The sequence below is a fragment of the Dermacentor silvarum genome, chromosome 1, assembly GCF_013339745.2.
Source record: "Dermacentor silvarum isolate Dsil-2018 chromosome 1, BIME_Dsil_1.4, whole genome shotgun sequence".
Classification (NCBI taxonomy): domain Eukaryota; kingdom Metazoa; phylum Arthropoda; class Arachnida; order Ixodida; family Ixodidae; genus Dermacentor; species Dermacentor silvarum.
Window position 1 is genome coordinate 150,447,875 of NC_051154.1, and position 23,937 is coordinate 150,471,811.

Below are 23,937 nucleotides of genomic sequence, written 5' to 3' on the forward strand. Positions count from 1 at the left end.
CAAAACGCCTGCCAGTTTCCACGCTGCGCAACATGAAAGTCGCTGCTAAACTCTTAGTGAGATAGGAACCAGTTACGGCATAAGGGTATCGGAATATGATTTGTTCGAGTCATATGAATTCGGCAATCGTCTCGCGTCTTGTTTGGAGATGTGCAAACTTAAGATTTTCAGAAATGCGTAGACGTCACTTCCCAAATCAAACCAACTATCAGCCTTTACTTTCGCTGCATCCATGCGACTCTTGGAAAAGGCGACGTTAGCGACGGTGGACTTCCTAGTGACGCCAGTTTCTGTTGCAAGTTGATCGCGGTCAGCCTAATTTTCAGCGACATATAAAGAAATCAAATACAAATAACCACGGCCTATACATGCACAGGTGACATAAATTTACATTTTCAATGTATGTGTTGTCTGTGCGAAATATTGTCATCGCGAAACGGTGTCAGTAAGAAGTGCGGACAGCTCGACCCTTGCCTGGAAGACTTCCGACTATTATATACGTGCAGAGATGTACAGTTGACAACTCAATTGTGTTTCACGTTAAGAACTTACGAAGTGGCTGCGTTGCGGTCTGCTGCACCGCAGTATACGGCCAGCTTCTAAGGGCATGTCGAGTAGCCTTTGTAAAGTTTGTCTTACACTGTGTAAAAGCATTGATGGGTGTGGCGTGTTCTTGTCGTTTTTTTTTTTTCGGGTCGCCATTACTACGCCTCGCCATTTGGCTCTTCTTTTACCACATGGATCAACGCGAAAGGAAGTCTGTATGAAATGAGATCCTTAACCTCCCCGCCGCGATGCCGATGAAGCGGTGCTTGTGAGCTAACCCGTCGTGTTTACTAAACGCGCCATTCGCAGAAAGTGTTAGGCAAGGTCTTATTGACCATGGCTTCGAGAGTACCCGCTTTGCTCAGTGGCTGGAGTTTTGCATCTTTACGGAGGAAAAAAAATATATGGTGCTACTTGGTGTGTGGCTTCGGGTGTTGTTTTAACATGGTGAACGTCTTGCAATGCGAAAAGACGAGGTACAAGACAGGAAGGCGACGCACACGCCCGTGCGTGTCGCCTTTTTGTCTATAGTCCCTCGTCTCTTCGCGCTGCAAGACGTTTACCATCACACAAAACCAACTAGCCCACAAAAAATCCTAATGAGACTTGTTTTAACACCTTTATACGAGTGAAAGCGTCGCACAGAAGGGCTGCCCCGTTTGGCGTATAGACAGTTTGGTTCAAAGGTACCGAGACGTGCTCCCTATAGGGCTGCAGAAAATAACGCCTCTTCCTCTCCATAATTATTCCATAAGATCGTTGCTGTGAAAGAACATACGAGTAATAAGGCCCGTCCCAGTGCCTTCTTGTTCACATGCGTTCGTTAATTGTTCGTACTTCACGGAAAAGATGCAGAACCAATTAGACCCAACAGCCACGTTGACGAGACGGAGCTTTTGTGTCAATACGTCAGAGAAGTTCCGGACTCATAAGCTTTTATTCCAATAGCAATTATATGGACACTCCAAGCGCATTTCTGCCGTTGTCGTCGCCGTGAGGTTCCGTATAAAGTACAACGGCGATAAAATCGTCGCCGCGCGCAGTATACGCTGTGTGTGCGCGAGTGAAAACGCACTAGGGTGAGCCTGTAATCGCGGCTCAATGTAGCGCAATCGACGGAGGAAGGCAGGCCGGAAGCGCGCTCTTTCGCGCGCGAGGCATAGGGGCGAGGTGACGGAGAGGGAGAGGCAGGGAGGGTGCGTTCTGCTCCGTCGGCTGCTGCTCACAGCGCGGCCGCGCGGGCGGCGTATCTTGAATGCGATCTGCAATGTGGGCGAATTGCGCACCCGCGCGGCCCTCATCTTCACAGCGATCTGCGATGGGGACAAAGTGCATTCGCTGAGTGCCGGCAGCTTCGTATGCGCTGTGCTTTCGACGTTTGGTTCGCGTTGAAGCGAGACGAGATACAGCGCGAAAGTCAATTTGCCCGCTGCTGCTGCATGGCGCGCTTTTTCACTCCGGCGTTTTCACAGCGAGTTGCCGCTGTCATTGAGCGAGATATGTTCATGTTTACCTGTGCGCGCGTGACACCGTGCTTGTCTATTTAGTTAGTAAGCGAATGTTTACAACTTTGTACGGTCCATTAAACTACTCTCCTTGCTTCGTATAGCTCTCTACTAATTTGCTATCGCAATCGATGCTTCGCCTTTCGGACGAAACTGTTTATTTAGGCTGATGTCTAAAACCACGGTGAACTTTTCGGAAAGTAAACACCAGAACAACGCACACATTGTACAATGTGCTCAACAGAGATACTGCATGGTTGACCTGTTGATTACGACTTCCCGTTAGCTTTGACTAAAATGATTTAGAACACGCGCAATGACGTGGAAGTGGAAACGTCATTTTGTGGGCAAATTATTGTTAGACAGGTTTCAACGGATCGTAAACATGATCGTAAACATGTTATTTAAATCACATTAGTTGCGCATTTGATGGAACCGTGTCATAACTACAGGTATCCAAGACATAACACCAGCGCTTCCAGAGGCCGCCAGTGTTGACTGGCGCGGTTACCATCGGGAGAGTGCCATTTTATTCGCAAAACTATACTATACTCACACTGTTAACGAACTGGAAAAGTCCCGATGCACAGAATACGCTCTCCCAGCAGCACAAGATACATAAATGGTTGTATATGCTTTGCTGCTGAGAACCTCTTTGAAGTTGGCCGTGCGAAGTTTGAACTATAGAACCATATCGAAGTCAAAATTTTAACGTGAATAACGATATTCGAATGAACCGCTTTATGAATTGGAACGTTCAAGCAGTTTTATCGAATTCAAACACTCAGCTTCTTGTAACGTGCAGACCCACCGTGGTTGCTTAGTGGATATATGGTGTTGCGTTGCTGAGCACGAGGTCGCGTGATCAAATCCCGGCCATGGCGGCCGCATTTCGATGGGGGCGAAATGCAAAAACACCTGTGTACTTAGATTTAGCTGCGCCTTAAAGAACCCCGGGTGGTCAAAATTAATCTGGAGTCTCCCAACTACGGCGTGCCTCATAATCAGATCGTGGTTTTGGCACGTAAAACCCCATAATTTAATTTTTTTTGTAACGCACATCTGAAAAAAAAAAAATGCCGGCCCCAAATTTTATGACGAATGTTCTAATCGCCTGTCTTTTTTGTCTTTTTTTCATCATTTGTTCGCACGAAGCCGCGCCCTTGCTATCACCGGGATCAGCCATTCGGCGGTGTAGATGTCAAGGAATGAATAGAATGGAAGGATAACACTCATTACGAAGTCCGGCCTCTGTTGTCATAAACTCTACTAGAAGTATTGGTATAAGCCTATTCAAGTTAGTAGAGCTGTGACTCAGCGCTTTTGATAGCAGGAGACAGAATTCTCTCTTAAAATTAACATGAGTTCGTATGTTCTATTCCGGCGCGTGGCGTGTAATGTTTCGCCGTGTCCCTGCTCAGTTCGCCGATTGGTCGCACACTGCGATTCATTCACTGATTGCGTCATAGCGGAATAGGTTTCATATTAATCACGGTCTGTCGTGCTTTGATGAAGTGGTCATGTCTTGAACTTTGGTGTTTGCACGCGAATTCGCTCAAGAGATACGCCATGAGAGCTGAGGGTTGGGAAAGTTGGTGATGTCGCATCTCGGTGTAAACAGCGCAAACGTACCACGCAGCAGAACAGAACGGCACTGCCTCGCAATCGTACAGGATGGCGCAAATGAATTGCACATTGTTCCCCCTGAGAGTATCTTTTCTGTAGGTGATAGCTGTCGCACAATATATTGCTCTGCGTTCGGTTGCGATATAAAGATCGATGTAAATTTACGCTGTTTCCACACATAAAAGATAAGTCGTCAGTTGGACTCGTTGGAGTGCCGCAGCGGGACAGAGGCGCGAATGGAGACTACGCAATCGCTCGACCTTATCTTCGTGTGAATCGTGCAGCCTTAACCCTGATTTTGGCGCTGTCCGGATGCCAAAGTTAGAACGAGCCCTCCGCCGCGAAAAACGGCCTCTCCTCCACTGCTTTCAGCTTGGCCGATAGCGACTGCAAGTAGCGTCGAAGAAAACGGCGACAGCCCAGTAACAAAACAGCATGCACGAAAAATAAACTCATGCTCCGTGACTGTTCGCTCGACTTGACCGCGGCGTGGCGCCGCACGGAGAGAACGTTCGAGTGGCGACCGCCATCGATCAGACGCGAACGCGCGTGGTTGCCTCGGCCTGGCTCAGCCGAGTGTGGGCGGACATGTGTGAAGAGGCGGGGTCGACCTCCAGCCGTTGGCGGTCCCGGTGACTCCGTGCCACCGTTAAGCACCGGTAGTAGAAACGAGGGTGGCTCGCGAGGCTCGGTCGGGCCGAACGACGAGAGTCGTGCGTCTGCCGGCGGCCGTGATTGCCGAGCCGGCCGTCTGTCAGGGCCGGAGTCGCCTCGGAGCGGGAAGGAGTGAACCCGGCGGATTCCGGAAGAGTGCGTGAAGTTGGGGAAAGGCCACTTCCTCGAGATAGGAAGTGTCGCCCAGAGGCGGCCTCCGGGCGCGGAACTGCATGGCGGCCACGAGGAATTGGGAGCGGGTCTCCGCTGCGCTCCTCTCCATGTGGCGAAGCACGGAGACAATTACGCTTCCAACGCCGGAAGCGTTCCACCTTGCCAGGTCGCCTTTCCAAATGCGGGCCCGCCTCGCGACCTCGGTGCCCTTCGATCATTGCGGCCGGTGCACGAACAGCGCAGCTGCCACGCACGACTTCTGGGATTTTTTTTTTTTTTTTTTTTCATCGTCCCTCCACCTTGGCTTCTGCGAGTTTTCTTTTGCAGCCGGCTCCAAACGTCCGCTCCAAATGTTTCGAGAGGACCTTTGGAGCGAACGCAATAAAATTTGGAGGGGATGTTCCGCACGTCAAGGGTGATGGGCGCATAGGATAATTCGGCTGGTTGTGGAAAATTGATAAATTGCTGTTGATTGCGCTGTAGAACTTCGTAGGATTGTCAACAGTGTGCCTTTTTCGAACTGTGCTATACTCACTTGGTAAAAACAATGTTTTTCACGGGAGGTACGTACATGCATGCTGACAAAATTTCAAAGCTGCAGGTGCATCGGGGACGGCGTAGGAAGTTTCCAAAAATTCGTCGAAGCCTTTAAGACGCTCCCTGGAGCAGTCTTAAATCTTGAATTGCTGCTGTAAGCAGACGGCTCAACATAACCGGTTTGAAACTTTGCGCACGTATACGGGATCCCCTCTACGCTTAGCATCAACCGTGGCAATTATCTGTTCAATTGAGTGCTTTAATCGTAAGCCGTCGTGCGTTCAATTAACCTCGCCATTTCCGGCGCAGCAACTGTGACGGCGTGGAGCGCACAGGCGCTGAGGAGTCGGGTGCCCGAGTGCTAGTAGGTACTCTAACGAGAAGAATGCACGAACACTGAAGGATCTCTACTGGAACTTTTTTGGTAAGAAAGCGCGCCTGATGCCGTGACCTCTTTGTTTCGAACTCTGCTTCGTTGGAACTTGTGTTGGGATTGTGCAAAGTCACATGAATCTGCTGGTTTAATAAATAAATAAATAATTCATTCATTCATTAATTAGTATTACCTTCACTCAGGCGCCCCAATCAACTTGGATGAGCTGTGCCTCGTGGAGTCTGTGATTACATTTTATCTGCTGTATGTTCATTTCAGCGTGTATCACTATGGCAGCCAAATGCGGCTCAGAACGGGAAGTCGTGACGTGCGGTCAGTGCATGAAATCATGAGCGGGTGGAAGAAACGAGAACGTACACCCGACACGATAAACGTGCCAGTACGGCTCGTGCGAAACCCGAACTAAAGCGGAACACCACGAGCAAAGCAGCGCCTAAAGCAACCAAAAGTGGAACAACTTGTAACAAGCAGTGCCGAGCCGAGGCATCTGAAATACTGCCGAGACGGGCACACGCAATCTGCCTTCCCTGCAGGCGCAAAAGAGAGAGTGCGTATTCGTGCTCATTTGGAATGCGCGATCGAAACCGTCTGTGATAGCGGCAAGCTACGTTTGACCCTGTCACATTGACGTTTGCTCAAAACACACTCGCCGCCGTGGCTCAGCGGCTATGGCGTTGCGCTGCATGAGCACGAGGTCGCGGGTTCGATGGCCGGTCGCAGCGCCCGCCTTTCAATGGAAGCGACGCGTGTGTACTTTGAAGAACCCCTGGTGGTCAAAATTAAGCCCGAGGCCTCCACTATGGCGTTTCTCACAGCCCAAGTGTTGCTTTGGGACGTTAAACCCCACAAATCAATCAGTCAAACAAGCAAGCATTCGGGCAAATGGTAAACTTGAGAAAGACTTGAATTTTGTGCTCTGAAAACGACAGGTGTATACGACGAATCGTTGGGACCTGCATGGCGTAATATCTGTCCCAATCACGGGAACTTAGATGCAGCGTACTGGTATTTTTACTCGACTGAGATTGTGAAGGAAATCAGTCGCAGTGGTAGAAGAATACCACTTCAGACGGCGAAGTCTAGTCGCCACCTAGAAATTCCGAGCCACCTTGCGCAAATACTGTCCTATTGTTCGGCCACTTGTAGCCGATAACATACTGAATGGCATAATGGGGTGGGAAAAGTAGATTAACAGCCGGGCATTCTTGTTATCTTATGTTCAAACTAACTTCCATTGTTCTCGTGGAATTCAGTATGTATGTGTAATAACCGCATTTAGGTTTAAAACGGTAGTTCTAGCGCCGAAAGGACAATAAACCTCTACAGAAACGATCCTTACGCTTGTCGCGTGTGTGGCGCTGTCAAAAAAGCGCACAAGGTTATCCTTGCTTGGAAATCTTTCGATGTGTCAAATAACAAATCTGCAAACTGTCCGCGGGTTCATGTAAGCGCCCCATGTCACGCGGGGGAGGAGGGAGGAATGACGGAAGGAGAGGAGAGGGCGTTTGCACGCGTTGATAGAAACTGGGAGTACTTTATGCGTACAGTAATATTGCTTGGAAGACTTTTCACGCTCTGGAAGAGCACTGTTGGTAACGAGTTTTTTTTTTTTTTTTTAAATTCATAATGCCTTACGGGTTCATTGAAGGGCATTCAGGTAAGGGGGTAAGAGTTTCTACAGAACAGAAAAATGTTAGCATCAGAGATACTGTATATATATATATATATATATATATATATATATATATATATATATATATACTGATCGCTTACGCGAACCATTACTCCGATGCGCGTCGCAGGACGCGTTTGCTATTCGTGTCTTGGAGGGCGCTCGGTACTAGTATCTCAGATGTCGCTGTTCACGTTATCTATATATATATATATATATATATATATATATATATATATATATATATATATATATATATAGTTCGCGTGAGCGGTCATCCCGCCTTTTTCATGCTTGGAAGTTATTGTACACATTGCCTGTAAATCACGCGTACTCACAAAAAAATCAGGTGTAGCGCACAACCGTCAAGCGTACACTCCGATGACTCCGGGGTCATTAAATGTTGCGTAAAGGTTGCACTGTTCGTCATGAGTAGTGGTTCTCCAGTAGGCACCAATATACGCCAGTGCGATTTAATATGTATTTACGAGTGGCTCGTTTGCCAAACCAGCGCGGCTTTCATTTGATAAAACTTGAGCAATCTCTTACGACAGACTCTGATGGTTCCGGGCATATCGACCTAGTTGAGAGCCCATAAATGATATCGCTGTAAAACTATGATGGACAGAAAGACACACTATGTGTGACAACCAGATCTGCCAAAGCATCTTTAAACTGGTAGGTACGTCGCATAAATTGTGTATATGCTAAATCTGAAGGCTGGACGGTGCCTATATATGCCCATATAAATACTTGCTACCTCACATCACCACAGTGGTCGCTTTGGTTTTCGAATAAAATTTTGCCTAAATGGAACATAAATGCCTTTTCGGCTATTATTTACTGACAAGGTGGGCAAAATTACTCTGTTTCACACGTGACCTTTAAATCCAGGGCAGCTAACACGTACTAAGTTTGAAACGTATGTCACGGCGCTATATATAGGAAAATAGAAGGCATGCAGCCCCGATCCGCATACGTTTATGAATGCTCACTTCTGTCTTTACACAGTTTATACACAGTTGATAACGGAAGTCTTCCGTAGCCTTTCAATGTAAACAGCGAAGGGGCGGATGCATCATTTTGCTGTTTACTTCAATTAAGCTACGAGCAACAAGAGTCTAGCAAGGAGTCGCATGACAACACGACTTCTCTTAGATATCCACAGATACAAGATGGCACTCTATGGGGCCGTAACAATATCACGCAGCAACCTGCCGAAGTGTAGTTGGCAGAGAGCTTGCAAAACTCGCTGCCGTCTCTGATAAACGCAAAGAGATTAACCAACTGGCCGACATAGGTGTAACAAGCCGTGCCTACCATTACGCACTCGAATAAATTTTCACGACTGCTACTTTTTCAGGAGAAGTTCAAAATGCATACGTTGGTGCCCAGTTACATCGCTTGGAAAAACGGGGCAATATGCGCCTTCAGGGACCACGCGCACGTGTTGGCGCCCACGACACGCAACGTTTCCTTTCGCACTCCGCAAATGGCGCTGCACTTGAATGTGTGAGCACCTGCGCGAGGCTACGACTTCTGATTGAGCTCGCTCGAGGAAAACTGTGAAAGTTGCGAGGCACAGTGCTACACTTTCTGACAACTTCCCAGCACCGCAGCAAGAAAAAGGAGATGCGTGTATGAACATTCTAAAATCAGCACTTTTTTCTTTTAGGCGAGGGCACGGCCGGGCTGTCGGCAGCGTCCGTTGTGACCACGCTCACGAACATGTGCTCAAAACAGGGTCAAAACAAGTGCGCAATTGATCAAAACCGGTTCAAAATAAACTGACATGATTCAGAATAATTTAAAAGACAGGAATAATAAAGCATTAAGCGCATTAATTAGCAGAAACTCGTTAAAATTGGTTCCGAAACGACAGACGAGTACCAGCGCAGCGCGAGAGGGCGCCACCACCCCACAAGTCTTCGATTGCTCCTCCCTCCAGCGCTGCTCCTGCACCGGCGCATCACTGCTTCGCACTTCCCCAGGTTTCACGTTAGTGGAGCTGCATGCATTAGCGCTGGATTTGAACTACTACACAAGCGCAGGATTTGAGCAGAATTGGTGCTACATTAAGCGCTTTATATGAGCAGGATTTGAGCTGGATTGGAACTGCATTTGAACTACATTCTGCAAGTGCATGGAGTTGCCACAAATCGTCCGACCACAGCCGAAGCAAACGGTTGCGCGCTGCAACCGTTTCGTGCGAGTTTCGCGCAACGCGCCGTTTCGCTTTTCTCTCGTCCGTCTGCTGAGGACATCGAGCCTAATGTTTTTCTGTGCACCGTTTAGTAACAAGCAGGCGTTCAGAAATAATCCACCCCCCTCATATTTTTGTCCTAACTTGTCATTTCGAGTACTTCTGAGCAGGCGATGGGCGATGGCACGGCAAGCGAAGTTTAATTTTGTCACTCAATTGTGTCGCATCATCAGTCAATCGACCGCATTTTGATGGGGGCGAAATACAAAAACGCTCGTGTGCTTAGATTAAGGTGCACGTAAAACAAACCCCCGGTGGTCAAAATTATTCCGGAATCCCCCACTGCAGTGTGCTTCATAATCATATGGGCGTTTTGGCACATGAAACCCTTGAATTTAATTAATTTAAAATTAATTAGTGTCAAATTAAGGTTAATTGGGATGGTTGGCGAGATTGTCTCAGAGGCCGCGGTTTATCTAAACCAACTGTTGCAATCACCGCCACGTGGCGCTAAAACCCATCGCGCACTCGTGTACAGTCTAGGTGACTATTTATCACTGCCCCGTTTCAAAGGGGATGCCATTAAATCATCATCATACTTATCACGTACTGTCACGCATGGGAGCCAATCTCAAGTCGGCCTGCGCTCCCTGGTGGAGGCAAGCGACAGCCTCGGTCGCTTGTCGCAATTGCTGCCGGTATGCGTACGCAGAAAATGGGATTCACGCGACCTTTATTTGTGATTGCAGGAAATAGGCGCCAAACGACACGGACACAAGGAAGGGTATACAGTACACGCAATGCGCCACTTACAACTGCTCTATTGAAGGACGGCGGAACTTACAGGCAATAGTTCCTTTCGTGCGCTATACTGTGCATTTCCATACAGGAACCGCAATTATTTCAATGAGAATGATATTAATGCCACGCTTACTCATTGCTCTCCAAGAGCTTGGCAAGTCATACGTACAAAAGGAAGTATTGCCTACACAAATAGGTCCTGCTAGTCCTTGCCGTCCTTCAATAAATCAGTTGTAAGTGGCGCATTGTGTGCACTGTATACCATTACTTGTGTCCGTCTAGTGTCGCGTCTATTTCCTGCAATCACGATAAACCAACTTGCTCATGCATATATCTTTATTTGCGCGTTTTCGCGATGGTTGCTGTTCCCCCTTATCGAGGAAAGCATGCGCGCAGTTTTGTTTGGGCGTAAGTTGCTAAAACAGCTCAGTAAGTGCGAACGACGCAGAAAAAAGGCGTGAAATTTTATGGCATGCAAGGCAAGCGGCATGACGAACAGATGAGTGGCGATCACAGCGTTCTGCAGAATCCAGGGCAGTATTTGCTCTCGTATTTGCGATTACGATAGAGTTAATGCACTGTGCCAGAACGTAGTACCCTCTCAGCTGCATGGAACTTTACAAAACTGCAAAGTGGAGCCGTTTACTTAGCTCCCCGCAATATAGTTGAAGCACTATTTCTGCGTCTTATTAGTCAGTCGCATTGGACATGTGCGCTGGAAATCATGCTCTGAAAAAAAAAATATCAGGAACGGCTTCTTTGTATTTGCGTTTACTCTTGAAAGGCGTTTCACACGATTTTCATGTGTATTCTGTTACGTTTGTGGCGGGATGGCATGAGAAGTGACAATCATTTACTATTTTATAAGGGTGACTTCCCTCCTGAGCATTTTAGCACGGCAGCTACAGTTACGATGTATTTGCTTAGAGCGTCGGCCGCTGCATCTTAGTTTTAAGCATGACATGCTTTTAGCTCCCGTTGTTGGCGACCTTCAAGAGACCTTTAGCCAGAATACAGAGCCGTTATCCGGGCACTCAAGACGAGAATGGGGCGAGAACGAAACGAGAACACCCGGGCATCGTTGCGATAGTAAAACGAGATCATCCGGGCAACCAGTCAAAACTTAAGAGAATGCGGTCTCTGGGCCCCATCCCTTTGGAAAGGACCGCATTACATACGCTGGCTACTGAATAAACAAGTTACAAAAAAATTCTGCCTCCATTCCACCCTGTGAAAGCGGATGTACAGCGAAGGTGTTGCCGACGTTACACAAGCGGCACCACCACAAGGCGTCGCACGGTCGATATCAATGTAGCGTCCACGACCGCGTTCGCGCCCTTTCCGTTGGTGCTTCGACGCCGCGGTGCACGTTCGCGGCGTCCATACGCTTGCGCGTAACCCGCAGTCACGAAGTGAACGTCACTGTAATTTTTTTAACAGTCTTGCCCTGATGTCGATTACGGTCGCTGCACACTCTGCGCGACCGATGCAACGGACAGAGCGCCCACTCATCAAGGACAGATGAAAAGAAAAGTTTATTTTCGAGAAACCAAAGCGAACACAGGGGACTCGCACATTGCTGAGAGTCTAACGCTGGTGTTAAGGTAGTACACTGGGAGGACTACTCTGCGTTCCTACAATCAAAACTATTACACACTTATACAACCGGAATAGCTGCACGCAAACAGTTCACAAAGAGACAACGGGTGTTGTTCACACCCACAACAAAAGGTGGCCGCTGTTCGGCCCCTTAGCACAAACAAATTAGAACACTTCCACATCAGGAAAGGCCACAGAAAGTCTAACCTTGCCATCCACCAGAGATACAAATGGGCAGGACCAGTGCCGCAGGAACTCAACTTCGCCGTGTGTAACCAATCTCCAGGAAGCTTAGTAAATCCTCCTAAGTGAGCCAGCAAAGGCCATTGTAGCCGCAGGCGTCGGCGACCGCCAACCGCCCTGCAACAGGTTTCGCCAAAGGACATATTCCCCGGCGGCGAGGACGAGCCATCCGTAGGCGCCTCGGGGACATCAGCCCCTAGTGTAATACTGGGCCACGCCTACACTTGGCATGCATCGATGCACGAGACGCCAGAAGGTTGTGGCTACCACAGAACTTGCGACAGCGTATGGCGCTGTCTGTGTTTCCGCAGTTGGGGCACCTCGCGTGCTGGACCATCCCCCAGCGCTGTAGGCGTTCTAGTGTAGGCAGAATTCTTCATGCCCTTTCCCACTGCATATCCGCTACTTTGTTGGGGAGCCTAGTTGACGTTAACTCCAACCATGGAAACTGTCGGTGGCGGGCTATTCAAGGTGGACCGGGCGGATACGAGCATTTCGCAGAGCCGCGCCGGTGCAACATCTCTTGGCTCTACCTCGGGGTCGATGGCGCTGAGTTCCCGGAAGAGCGAGATGACTGTCCTGTAATACTGTGGCGTGTCTTCAGCACTCGGGTACAGATTACCTAACGCTCGGAGGACTAGTACCCTCCGAAGTGGACCTAGGAAATACATGGCGAGCGGCCTTGCGGCTGCTCCTGTGTCATCTAGGATTGTCATTAGTGCCTTAAGGCCAAGCAGTAGCGCCATTGTTTCGATACAGGGCAGGCTGAAGCTCCCGAGGTGCCTTGGTAATTGTAGGGCGTCCCTCTGCAGACGCACTGTGCCGCCATCCCAGAAGAAAGAGAAAATGGCGTGGCTGAGGGCCTGCAGCACATGGTCTCGGAGGAAGTGCGACACGAGCAACATAAAAGAAATGCGCCAGAAAAATACACTTAACAAGATAGGCTTTCTCTGCAAAAGAGAATTTGCAGAGTCTTGCCTTCTGAGTAGCATTCTTAACCTCTTGGACGAGCGGTTCCCATACATCCGGTGCGACGCCAGATCGATCGAACTCTACTCCCAGAAGCTTAATCTTTCCTACTACTTTAAGGTTGTGTGGCATGCCCGGTCTAAGCTGGTCGCGAAGAGCTCAAGCACAGCTTTTGGCCATGTTCAGTTTCGCCCCCTATATGCTTCCATACTCGTCGAAGCGCCTCAGCACTTGAAGCAAACTGTATGGGTCTCTGATAAACACGGTCACGGCATCGGTATGCGCAGGAACCGTTATTGCCGATTTGCTCGGGAGCGGAAGGCCGCGCACTTTCGGATCAGTGCATATCTATCGAATTAAGGGGTCTATGCACAAGACAAAAAGCATCGGGCTTAATGCGCATTCCTGTCGGACGCCCCTACTTAGTCTTATCGTTCCCTTTGCCACTCCGTTTAAGACCAAGGTGCTCGACATGTCCCGGTATATTTCCCGGAACAAATCGATAACTTCTGGTTCAAAGGCATACATGAGCAGTACCCCAAAAAGGTACTCGTGTCTGACTGTAAAAGGCGAGCTCTTGGTCCAATGACACGCACAAACCTGGCACCTTCGTATGTTCAGTATAAGCTAAAATATCGCGGGTTAGCGAAAACGCACTGAAGACGTTCCTGCCGACAACCGAACCGGTTTGCTCACAGCAAATTACATCGGGCCAGTATTGCTTCAGCCTCTTCACTAATACTGTGGCGAATACTTTGTAATCCGAGTTCAACACCGTGATCGGACGCCAAGAAGCAGGGTGGCGGCGATCTTTACCGTCTTTGGGAAGTAGAATGAGCCTGCCCTGGTGCAAAGGACTTCGGGAGCACTGAAGTTTTCAAAATTTTGTTGAGAGTCGCTACCAAACCTGGGCCTAACTCGCGCCAAAATTCTTTGTAGAATTCGGTTGGTAGACCATCGTGACCGGGAGCCGATCCAACTTTCATCGCTCCTAGCACAGAGTGCACCCGAATGCCCACTTCTGCAAGTGTAGTGGCCATTAGGAGGTCTTCGCTAACAGAAATTGGTAACTGCGGAACCTTCGGACAGAAAGTCTCTAATGTCCTTCCTAGTAAGCCTGGGTCAGGTGTGTGGCTTTCTGAAAAGAGGTTTGAGAAGTAATCGAAGAATACTCTCTCGGGATGTCAGAAGCGTTTTCAGGGACGGAACCATCCGGTAGGAACACGGATGTCACGAATCTACCTGTTTCGTCCTGTGCGTGCCGCGAGCTCAACAACCATGTCAATTCTTGTCCGTCTCGAAGTATGGTGTTCTGCTCGTACGAATTACATTTCTGAGTTGATCTCAGCCGCAGACGATCATACCTAGCCCGCAGTGTATCGCGAAATTCTCTTGTGGTTGGGGTCAAGGGGACACCAGCGTTTACTATGCCGATTCTTCTAAGCGTTTCATTTAGCTCGCATGCAAGCCTTACCTTGATATGCCGGCCTGCTTCTCTAGCCAAATGTTGCCGCACTGAGTCGTCCCACTCCAGAGCGGGGTCGTTACTGTTTGCCAGTGTACTAGAAATCTTTGCTCGAAGGATGACCTTCGCTTCTAGGTACATCAGTACTGCCCGATCTAACCTCCAGTGACGCTTGCCTTGAAACGGGGGTCTCGCAGGCTCATAGAAGCATTATAGGGTAATGATCCGAAATCTGACCCGCGTCCGCGGGAAAGGAACCAACTGTGACCGCTGCTACGGCATGTACACACGTGAGCAAAAGTATACGGACCAGGGATCGCGCGAGAAAGACGATTTTTCCAACTGCCTGCGAATGAAACTTGAATTTGAGGACTACAGTCCAAACTTAGCATTGCGAACTTTCCAGGGTACTCGTAAATTTCAGTTTATGCGTGTTAATTACGAAAAAATTCAGTTTTTTTCGGCGACCCCGTGGTGCGTATACTTTTGCTCACGGGTGTACCTTGCACATTTAAGGTAAGTATATTAGCCATGTCGAAACATGAAAAAAAAAAAAAGCTGGGTGAAAGCCAAAGCAAAGTTTACAACCCCGTCGGCAAACGACGGGACAGAGAACGTCCGCTACGGGGCCGAGGTATCGGACCCAGACGGGCCCGCGGCGCGCGACTGCTTAGTCGCCGGTTGCTTACTAGAAATCGCCGAGTCATCCGCACTCGAAGACGTTGAAAGAAGAGGTCGTTTCAAGTCCGGTTTATCAACTAACATGTCGTCGCTCAGTCCCAGAAGGTCGGAAATCTGGCTCACGGGGTTGCGTAGACTGGGGTCCCGGCATTGCGCAACGAGGGACTTTGGGCTCAGTGGCATCGGGCCCGCCTGCGCGCCAGGCGCTTCGGCGGGGGGCTTTCTTTTCCTAGTATCCAGGGTTTGCATCCTGTGTCCGCGTCCAGCGGGCCCGCGGGTTTGTTTCGCGTCCGGGCCTTCGGGTGGCATAGTAGCTGCTTTCGAGTAGGAAGGCGCCCGCGGCCTGTTCTCGTACTTAGTCGCTGGGACGTCTGTACCTTCCGCATCACCTGAAGTATCCTGGCTCACGCTGGACTGCGACGCCGAATCCGGGGTTGAAATGCTATCCTCCGCTGTGAAACTTGGTGCTGAACCGTCGGGACCAGGGCCGGTATTTTGTAGCGATGCCTTATGACTTATTCTATACTAGTCTTATCATCCACCGCTCACGGCCGGCTGATCCCGTTGTTAACGCGAGCGGACCGTCGCTCTGACCACTGACAAAGCGCGATAAGCGCGAAAAGGCATTAGCACAGGAAAGGCATCGCTACAAAATACCGGCCCTGGGCCGCGATTTTTTCAATTTCCCAAAGTGCATCACAAAATTTGTAAGGTACGACTTACAGACAACCTGCAGACATAATAGCATCGTATTGTCACGTAGTAGTGACGCTGAAGAAAACAGTCGTAAAAGTGTGTACGACGAAACTGGTTGTTTATTGGGCGAACCTGTGCCCACAAAAGCAAGGTACACTCAAAGCACAACGATAGCGGCGAACAGTCGGCGATCGTCGAAAATCTGATCAGCGGCGCGACGCGTCGGCTTTTATACCTGAGTCATCGAAGGTTCCAGATTAATCCCTGATGCCCGCGTGTCTTCCAGAAAGTTCTAGACAATTCGCGTCGGTCACACAATCAGATAACATAAGCGTCGCTGAAAACAGGCAACGAAAAGAAGCATCGATTAACGTTCTAGAAACTTCCGATACAGGCGCGTCCTGCGCCGAGCGATAACGTTTAACATTTGTTAGCCGGTGGAAAGCGGCCACCGGTGAAAGATAAACATGTATACGTGTCAGTATTGTAATTTGAACATACGAGAAAACATAATTCTATTACGCGGAAACGGAAAATTACACTAGCTCTGGAAACGAAAATTTTTCTTTGTTGACGCGACGGTGTACACACACGTACGCATAACATTTGCCGGGGTAGCCATATACAGCTTCGCTGTAAAATATACATACATACAAACACACACACACATATATATATATATATATATATATATATATATATTGCTTTCGGTTTCTTCCTATGTTTGTTCACAATATCACTCAAGCTGTAAAATGCTGTAACTTCTAGTACGCTGAAGTTTAATTGGTCATTTCCAATAGCGACGTTCAAAAGGCACATAAAGTACACTTGATTCGACTTGTATCGACTTTTCAACTTATGGTGATGAGACAAGGTTGGCTGTGCTCTTTTTAACGCCAGCGGTCTGTGAGTTCCGCGGCGCGGGTTTTTGCGCCGCCTCCTTCGCGAGATGGCGCCACACTGCGTGACCAAGCCGGCAGCGTCTGGCGAGCCGCGGATGGTTGTTTGGCCGAGACGAGACTTGCAACGAGGTTCAGTTCAAAACTGGTTCATTTCGGCTCAGTAAGCTTTCAGGCCTGCCTCGCGGCACCAATCTGCTTTGCCGGTAGCCATTTCATGCTCACATCTACTCTCGGTTACGGGAGAGCCAGCATTTTTTTTTTGTTCTGTTACATTGTTGCGTTTCGCTTGGCGTCCCACTCCCCTCGTTTTTCGCCCCTTTCTTTCGGGCGGTTATCAAAGCTACGTAGGAATGACCCCTGTGGGATTTCTTCCAAGGCCGTTATAATGCAATCTTGGCGGTAACGTGGGCGGAGCTCCGCTCGGACCACGTTATAATAACGGCAACACAAGACAGAGAAATGCACAAGACAGGCGCTGTCCTGTTTATTTCTCTGTCTTGTGTTGCCGTTATTTTTGCGCTGCTTTTACCACTACGATTGGTACGTCAAGTTCTAGGAAAAATAAATTATGTTCGCGAAAACGATTCGCCGTCCTCTCTGAACTTTCCGATGGTGAAAGGACGCCAGAGGGCCACTTGCTTCAAGCAAGTGCCCGAAGCAGGCGAAATCGGCAACAACAAATTTGCTGCTAAAGTCACTGTGATCTAAAAACAGCGCGTTGCTTGTGAGCAGGCCTCTACTGTTATATAAGTTGGCTGCTACTTTTCGAGTGCTGGGTCTAATGGTAAAATATTGTTAAGAAAGTGCGTATGTATCCATCAAAACGCTTGTGCTCAGAGCAAGCTTAACGAAAAAAGAAAAAAACAATCCGTGCATATTAGAGGTATCAAGCGTAGGTTACGTGATATGTTTAGCGTTGCCGGGTTAAAGAGGGATGGCAAGATATATGCACGTGCGGTATAGAGAAGCTTCTATAAAAGTCCGTACGTTCAGAACATAGCGGTTAAATGACATTGACTCACTCTGTGGGACGCGATACTTCCGCAGGAACTCACATGTAGAAGAAAAAGAAAAAAAAGTGAACGACACCATACTTATGTGCTGTTTGGTAGAAGCGATGCAATCATATACACATCTGCATACGCACGCATGCTATCATTTTCCGAGAAATCATTTAATTAAATTCTTGGGTTTTGCGTGGCCAAACTGCGATCTGATTATGAGACACACCGTAGTGGGGGACTTCGGATTAACTTTAACCACCTGGGGTTCTTTAACGCGCACCTGATGCACGGTACACGGGCGTTTTCGCATTTTGCCTCCATTGAAATGCGGCCATTGAAATTTGATCCCGCGACCTCTAGCTTAGCAGCGCAACGCCGTAGCCATGCACTAAGCCACGACGGCGGGTATCGAAAAAGAAATGTCTGTCTATAGTAAGCAGGATTGAACCACGAGCCTTTTAATCACGAGACTAACAGTAAACTTGCTAAGTTATGGTAGCGTTTGTGGGTACTTGGTGTCTCACAGAAGCCAACCACCTCGAGTTCGCGCTTAGCGGGCCACAGGGTCGCGTCAGCCGTCGCCTCCAGCACCGCTCGCGCGCGAGCTCAGGCCGCAAGGGGCTACCGAGCGACGCACGCAAAAAAACACAGTAATGCCATCAGATAGCGGAAACCGTTTATTGAATCCGTCGGCACCAGCACTGCACAAACGCCCGCGCGGCGGGGAACCAAAGGGGTTCCGCACCAGGGCGAAAATGCAGAAACGGGCGCCTATAGCACGTCGCTGCGAGAGCGCAGGCTCAAGCTGGGACAAGTCCCGGCGGCTATGCTACTTGCTCTGGCGATAACCAATGGGTCAACTCGCGAGAGCTCGGGCAATCTCCTTCGGCTTGGGCTTTCGGCAAGTGCCGCTCGGCGTGGTACGACCTCGCTCAAGCACTAGGCACCGCTCGTCGGCTTAGCGTCAAGAAAGGATCAGCACAAAGTGCGCGCTCCCCGCACGGGCAAAGGCACCGTGCGCGAGCTCAAGTCCTAGTCACAAAGGTGTCGGCGGACGTGAGGAAAGCATGTAACGTACCTTGCGCCAGTCCCGAAGATAAGAGAGCCACGCTCAGCTACTCGCGACCGAGCGCGGGCCCACAGTGACGTCAGCGCCGCATGTGGAGCGCCTCCGCTGGAACCGGTTGGGAGCGGGCGGGTATGGCGAGGGACGGCAGAACAGGTGAAGCCCGCGCAATGGCGCCGGCGCCTCCTTCAATCCTCACACGTTTCAGTCGCTAAGATAACACTCATCAGGAGCAACAATGTTCATAATCGCTAAATCAACTGATTGTTGCCGCTCACGTATGCAGCCTGTGGCTGTCCCATATTTTAGCCTGTTTCTTTGGCAAAGATTCTCGGAAGGTGCATAATAAATTCGACGCAGTCCCACAAAAATATCCTGCCGAAAAAGACACACGTCACAAGTGCGCGCCTCTTTTCACAATGCCGCAGTGACAGCGCTAACCGTCATGCATGGGAAGAGAATAAAGAGAGCTCTTAGATAGAACGCTAATACATTAACCACAAAAATGGCATGAAAATCGCGCTTACTCGTAGTCTTAGACGAACTTTGCGGTTTTTCTAATGCGCTATGGCGTATAATGTTTATGCTGCAGGCTCCTGCTTGTGCTTGATGTGTGCGCTGACGCAATGTATCGCGTCTAGTGCAGCGATACTTGCTTACATTAATTTCTCACTTTTATACCACGGTATTAATACTCGAGGACACTCTGGGGAAACCTAAACAAGCTGATTGAGCTTTGTTGATTTCCAAACAAGAAATTTTTATGTGAACAAGGGACGTGTGTTTTTTTAATCTCGCCAGAGGATAGGGCATACTGTCTTGGTGTCCCATAGATGTAAATGCATGTACAGGGTCGTCCACTCTTAGTACGAACACGGCGCCGCGTGGTCGCGCTCCGCGGAGCGCCAGCGCACATGGCGCGGCCGCGCATCGAAGCTAAGCGGCGCAGGCGCACAGGGGCTTGGAGGCGGTGCTTCGTGTCGTCTGCTAAACTGCGCGTCTGCTAAAGTGTCTGCTCTAGCAGACAACAGGCGGCACAAACACGGCTCGCTCGCGCGCTTTAGCAGACGACACGAAGCCCCGCCTCCAAGCCCCTGTGCGCTTGCGCCGCTTAGCTTCGATGCGCGGCCACTCGGCGCCGTGTTCGTACTAAGAGTGGACGACCCTGTACATTCACCGATGTAACAAACCTCCGCTTACACGCATTCTATTCTGTCATGTGCTGCTGCAGTTGGGCTACGCCAAAACTGGACAGTCTTCAGCCGGCATCCACTTCCGTGTGTACAGCAGGGCGTTCATCATAAAACATGGCGAGTCCAGGGTAGTCATCGTGAACGTCGACTCCGGCATGATTGGCGACATCGTCAAAATGGAGGTGAGTGCGCACTTGTGGAATTGTTCAATACATTTGTGCCTTGCATGCCAAGTCACTGCGTTCTACTGTTTTTGCTGCAGTGTATTGCTCAAAAACCTGTGCCTAGCTGCAGACGTACACCCCACTTGGTCACGTGATGCTGTCATATTAAAGTGGTTTCCTTACCGCAGTGACCTTCAATACGAAGTTCACTCTTGAAATCACAGTATACATACGCGCAAGCTAAAAACGTTCCACGAGGAGGGCTTGTTAACGGAAGGGGAAGTGAAGATGGCTCGTGTTTTACTGTCGCACACACTGACATAGCGGCGACATCCATGCCGGGCAAACGTTTCTTGTACTTGTCTTAAGCTGTAAAAAAAATATATCACGCGCAGGCTTAACATAATCATACAGCTAATCACACGATTGTTACATTAAGGATAGTTGTACGCGGGCCTGAGTCGACGGTCAGCCAAATAACCACCCACCACTAACCTTCCACCTGCCGTTCGATGCTACCACAATTGCTCATTTTAACACTGACTCGTTCAAGCTGTGTTGAGGTACTGCAACCCTGGGCCGGTATTTTGTAGCGATGCCTTTAATATCATAATGCCTTTTCGCGCTTATCGCGCTTTGTCAGTGGTCAGAGCGTCGGTCCGCTCGCGTTATCAACGTTGATATCGTGAGCGGACCGTCGCTCTGACCACTGACAAGGCGCGATAAGCGCGAAAAGGCATTATTACTTTAAAGGCATCGCTACAAAATAGCGGCCCTGGGCCGCGATTTTGTAGCGATGCCTTATGACTTATTTTACGCTCGTCTTATCATCCACCGCTCACGGCCGGCTGATCCCGTTGATAACGCGAGCGGACCGTCGCTCTGACCACTGACAAAGCGCGATAAGCGCAAAAAGGCATTATTACTGGAAAGGCATCGCTACAAAATACTGGCCCTGAAGTCGGCCAAGAGTGTGACGTGATTCTTCCTGCAAGACAGGACTCTTTGTACCTTAATGCGTGTATCACGTGGCGCGTCCGTGATAACTTTGTTGGTGATAAGGAAACTACAGGAGCATCACACCTTACCACATGAGTGGTAAGGTACTATTATGGCATCTGTCGGATAGTCAACGCTTATTTTGTTGAGTCTACACATACGTGAGCGAACGTACTGGTCCACATGTCTGTCAACGTAAACCTCTTGATCAGTTGGTCATATATGCATCGTGAAGGCTAACAACACTGCCGTTAAGGAATTGCACGGAACGCTCCTCCTGCTTTGTAGCTAAACTATAGTGACTTGGTATCGGCATTGTTACGGAGCCTGTGCGCATTTTTCTTTCCTACCGCACTTTGCATCGTAGTAGGAAGTATTTTTTTTTTTAAGTAAATTAGGTCTGCTTGGGAGTAGGGCGCTCGGTCTAAATGAAGCTAAACTAATTAATTAAATTATGGGGTTTTACGTCTCAGAACCACGATGTGATTATGTGGCACGTCGTCCTGGGGGACTACGTATTAATTTTGACCACCTGGTGTTCTTTAACGTGCCCCTAAAGCTAAGTGCACGGGCGTTGTTGCATTTCGCCCTATGGAATTGCGGTCGCCGGTGCCTAAGCATCGAACCCGCGACCTCGAGCTCAGCAGCGCAACTGCCATAGCCACTGAGCCAGCGCGGCTGGTCTGAACGAACTTTTTGGCGCCTTTAAGGAAAAAAATCCGCAAAGCCGCTGAGGTTTACTCGTGGGTAGCCAAAGCAAAGTATATACGTCACGTAAGTACTCTGGCGTTCATTTTCAGTAATGGCGATATTCAGAAACACCGGCTGCACCAACAAAGTAGTGAGCTGTTGTAAGCGCGTAACTGGGAAGTACTACGCGTCTGGACGGGCCATATGCTGCCACAGAAACGCTTTCATTAGCTTTCGTTATTGCAACTGCTATTAGATGACAGTAACTGTTTTTCGTGGAAGCCTTACGTGCGACTGCAGCGGCACAGAGTAGGCGTACCAGCGGCGCGGGGTGGTTGTGAAACGAGTGCACTTGAGCACGTCGTATGTGCTGCCGGCCTTTAAGTGAAGCGTAAAAATGGTTAGCAGCCAAGGCGGCCGCCGCCTTACTGGCGAGCGCTTTGTTTTTAAGCAGTTGGTAATCCTTTTTCAACACTTGCAAACCCAAGGGGCAGCAGTTCTGCCACCACTTCGTTGTTGGGAGTAAAGTACCTTCGGGATCTTTTTCGTTGGATAGTGGAAATGCTCTTAGACGAACTGCAATGTGACTTTGGCACAAAGGCATCTCGGAGAATGCAGTGTTGCTAGCAAAGACGCTTTTTCTTTAGCAGCTCAAATGTATACGCAGCTCTCAGCTGTGCGAATTGAAGGAGAGCTGGAGATTAAATGAGCGCCAACTTTTATGCAATACGCGCTTGAATAAGTACTCCGCGAATTATAGCTCCTTGATTCCACAATTGTGTCCTCCTTTTGTTATTGCAGGTTGTATTTTGTAATTTCTTAGGCGCAAGAATTCTCGAGCCATTGTCATTTTCACAGATGGTGTTATGCACGTTTTATGCGCACGGCATCATATAACGCCTGCCGCTTCGATTTTTTTTTTTTTTAAGTTGTGGTAGCTGTAAAGCAGCGCTTTACGGAATTTGGTGCTTCTGGCGTGCTGGCTTTGCCAAATTCAAACGTACCGTATCTGTATAATGCTTGTGATTGCCTCCTTCGCGAAGATGTATCCGTCTGTGTGTGTTCATCACGTAGGGGGGGGGGGGGGGGGGGGAATTTGAGCTTGGCATAACTCACGTGAAAATTTCATCTGATGTCACTTTAGCTGATCCTATAGTTATCACCTAATCTATGATTTTTCTTTGATTTTTAGTGCGCTTAAGGAGCCTTTTAATACCCAGTCACACGAGGCCACATTATATCGCGATCCAGCTCGATCCGCATCGAATTTCTCGTTCGCGATTGGCTCCCTTCCTCAGCGTGCGCAAAGGAGCCAATCGTGCTCGGGGAATTTGATCTCGATTTGGCACGATCGCTCCGTGTGACACCGGTACAAAATACGTTCGGCACGCCGGGCATGCAAGCGTGCTACCGCGTAGCGCTCCGCGCCTGGAACGCTGCCTCTCCGCAGCTTTATGGTGCCGATGTATACGGGAAACGTTGGTCGGCTGCAGAAAGAGCTCGACCGGGGGACGATCGGCAGTATGACGCACGCAGGCGTATGACGTCAGTAGCCACGGCCACGTGAGAGCAACCACGGAATTAAGAGAAAACAACCACGGCTACCGATTATCGGGAGAGGCGCCTCTTCGACTCGATCAAGCTCCAAAATTGCGAAATTGGAAAATATATTGCGCAACTGCGAGAAGCTCGAGGCGTACCTATGTGCGACCATTATATATATATATATATATATATATATATATATAGAGAGAGAGAGAGAGAGAGAGAAAGAGTAGGTTTTTCCCTTTGGCTGCGTCCTGCTGCTCAGCAACGAAGGTCAGGCCGTGCAACGGACATCGTGAGAGCAAATTTGTAGCGATTCACAAAACGACACTACGCAGACGCAGCCAGAGGCTCCACTTGTGTTAGCTTACAGCACCCGAACTCACGAGCCTGGTAGCATGATGTATTTTTTACGTCCCGAAACTATAAGTTGAGCTGTTATGCATACCGTATAAAGTGGAGGGCTCTGGATTACCTTCGGCCACTTTGGCTCTTAACGTGTTCTGAAATCTCGGCACGCGGGCGTTATCACGTTCAAACTCATCGCAACGCGGCCTCCACAGCCAGTAATTGAACTCGTGACCTCGTGCTCAGACTAGCTGAATATAT

General features: G+C 49.1%; 1 protein-coding gene across 1 annotated transcript in view; it reads left to right on the forward strand.

Moving 5' to 3' along the window:
• Positions 1-23,937, forward strand: part of LOC119436232 (neutral ceramidase) — a 124,918-nt gene that overhangs the window by 27,936 nt on the left and 73,045 nt on the right. Inside the window, exon 2 of the mRNA XM_037703026.2 lies at positions 19,969-20,112. Coding sequence (XP_037558954.1) covers positions 19,969-20,112 — 144 coding nt within the window. The remainder of the gene's footprint in view (positions 1-19,968; positions 20,113-23,937) is intronic.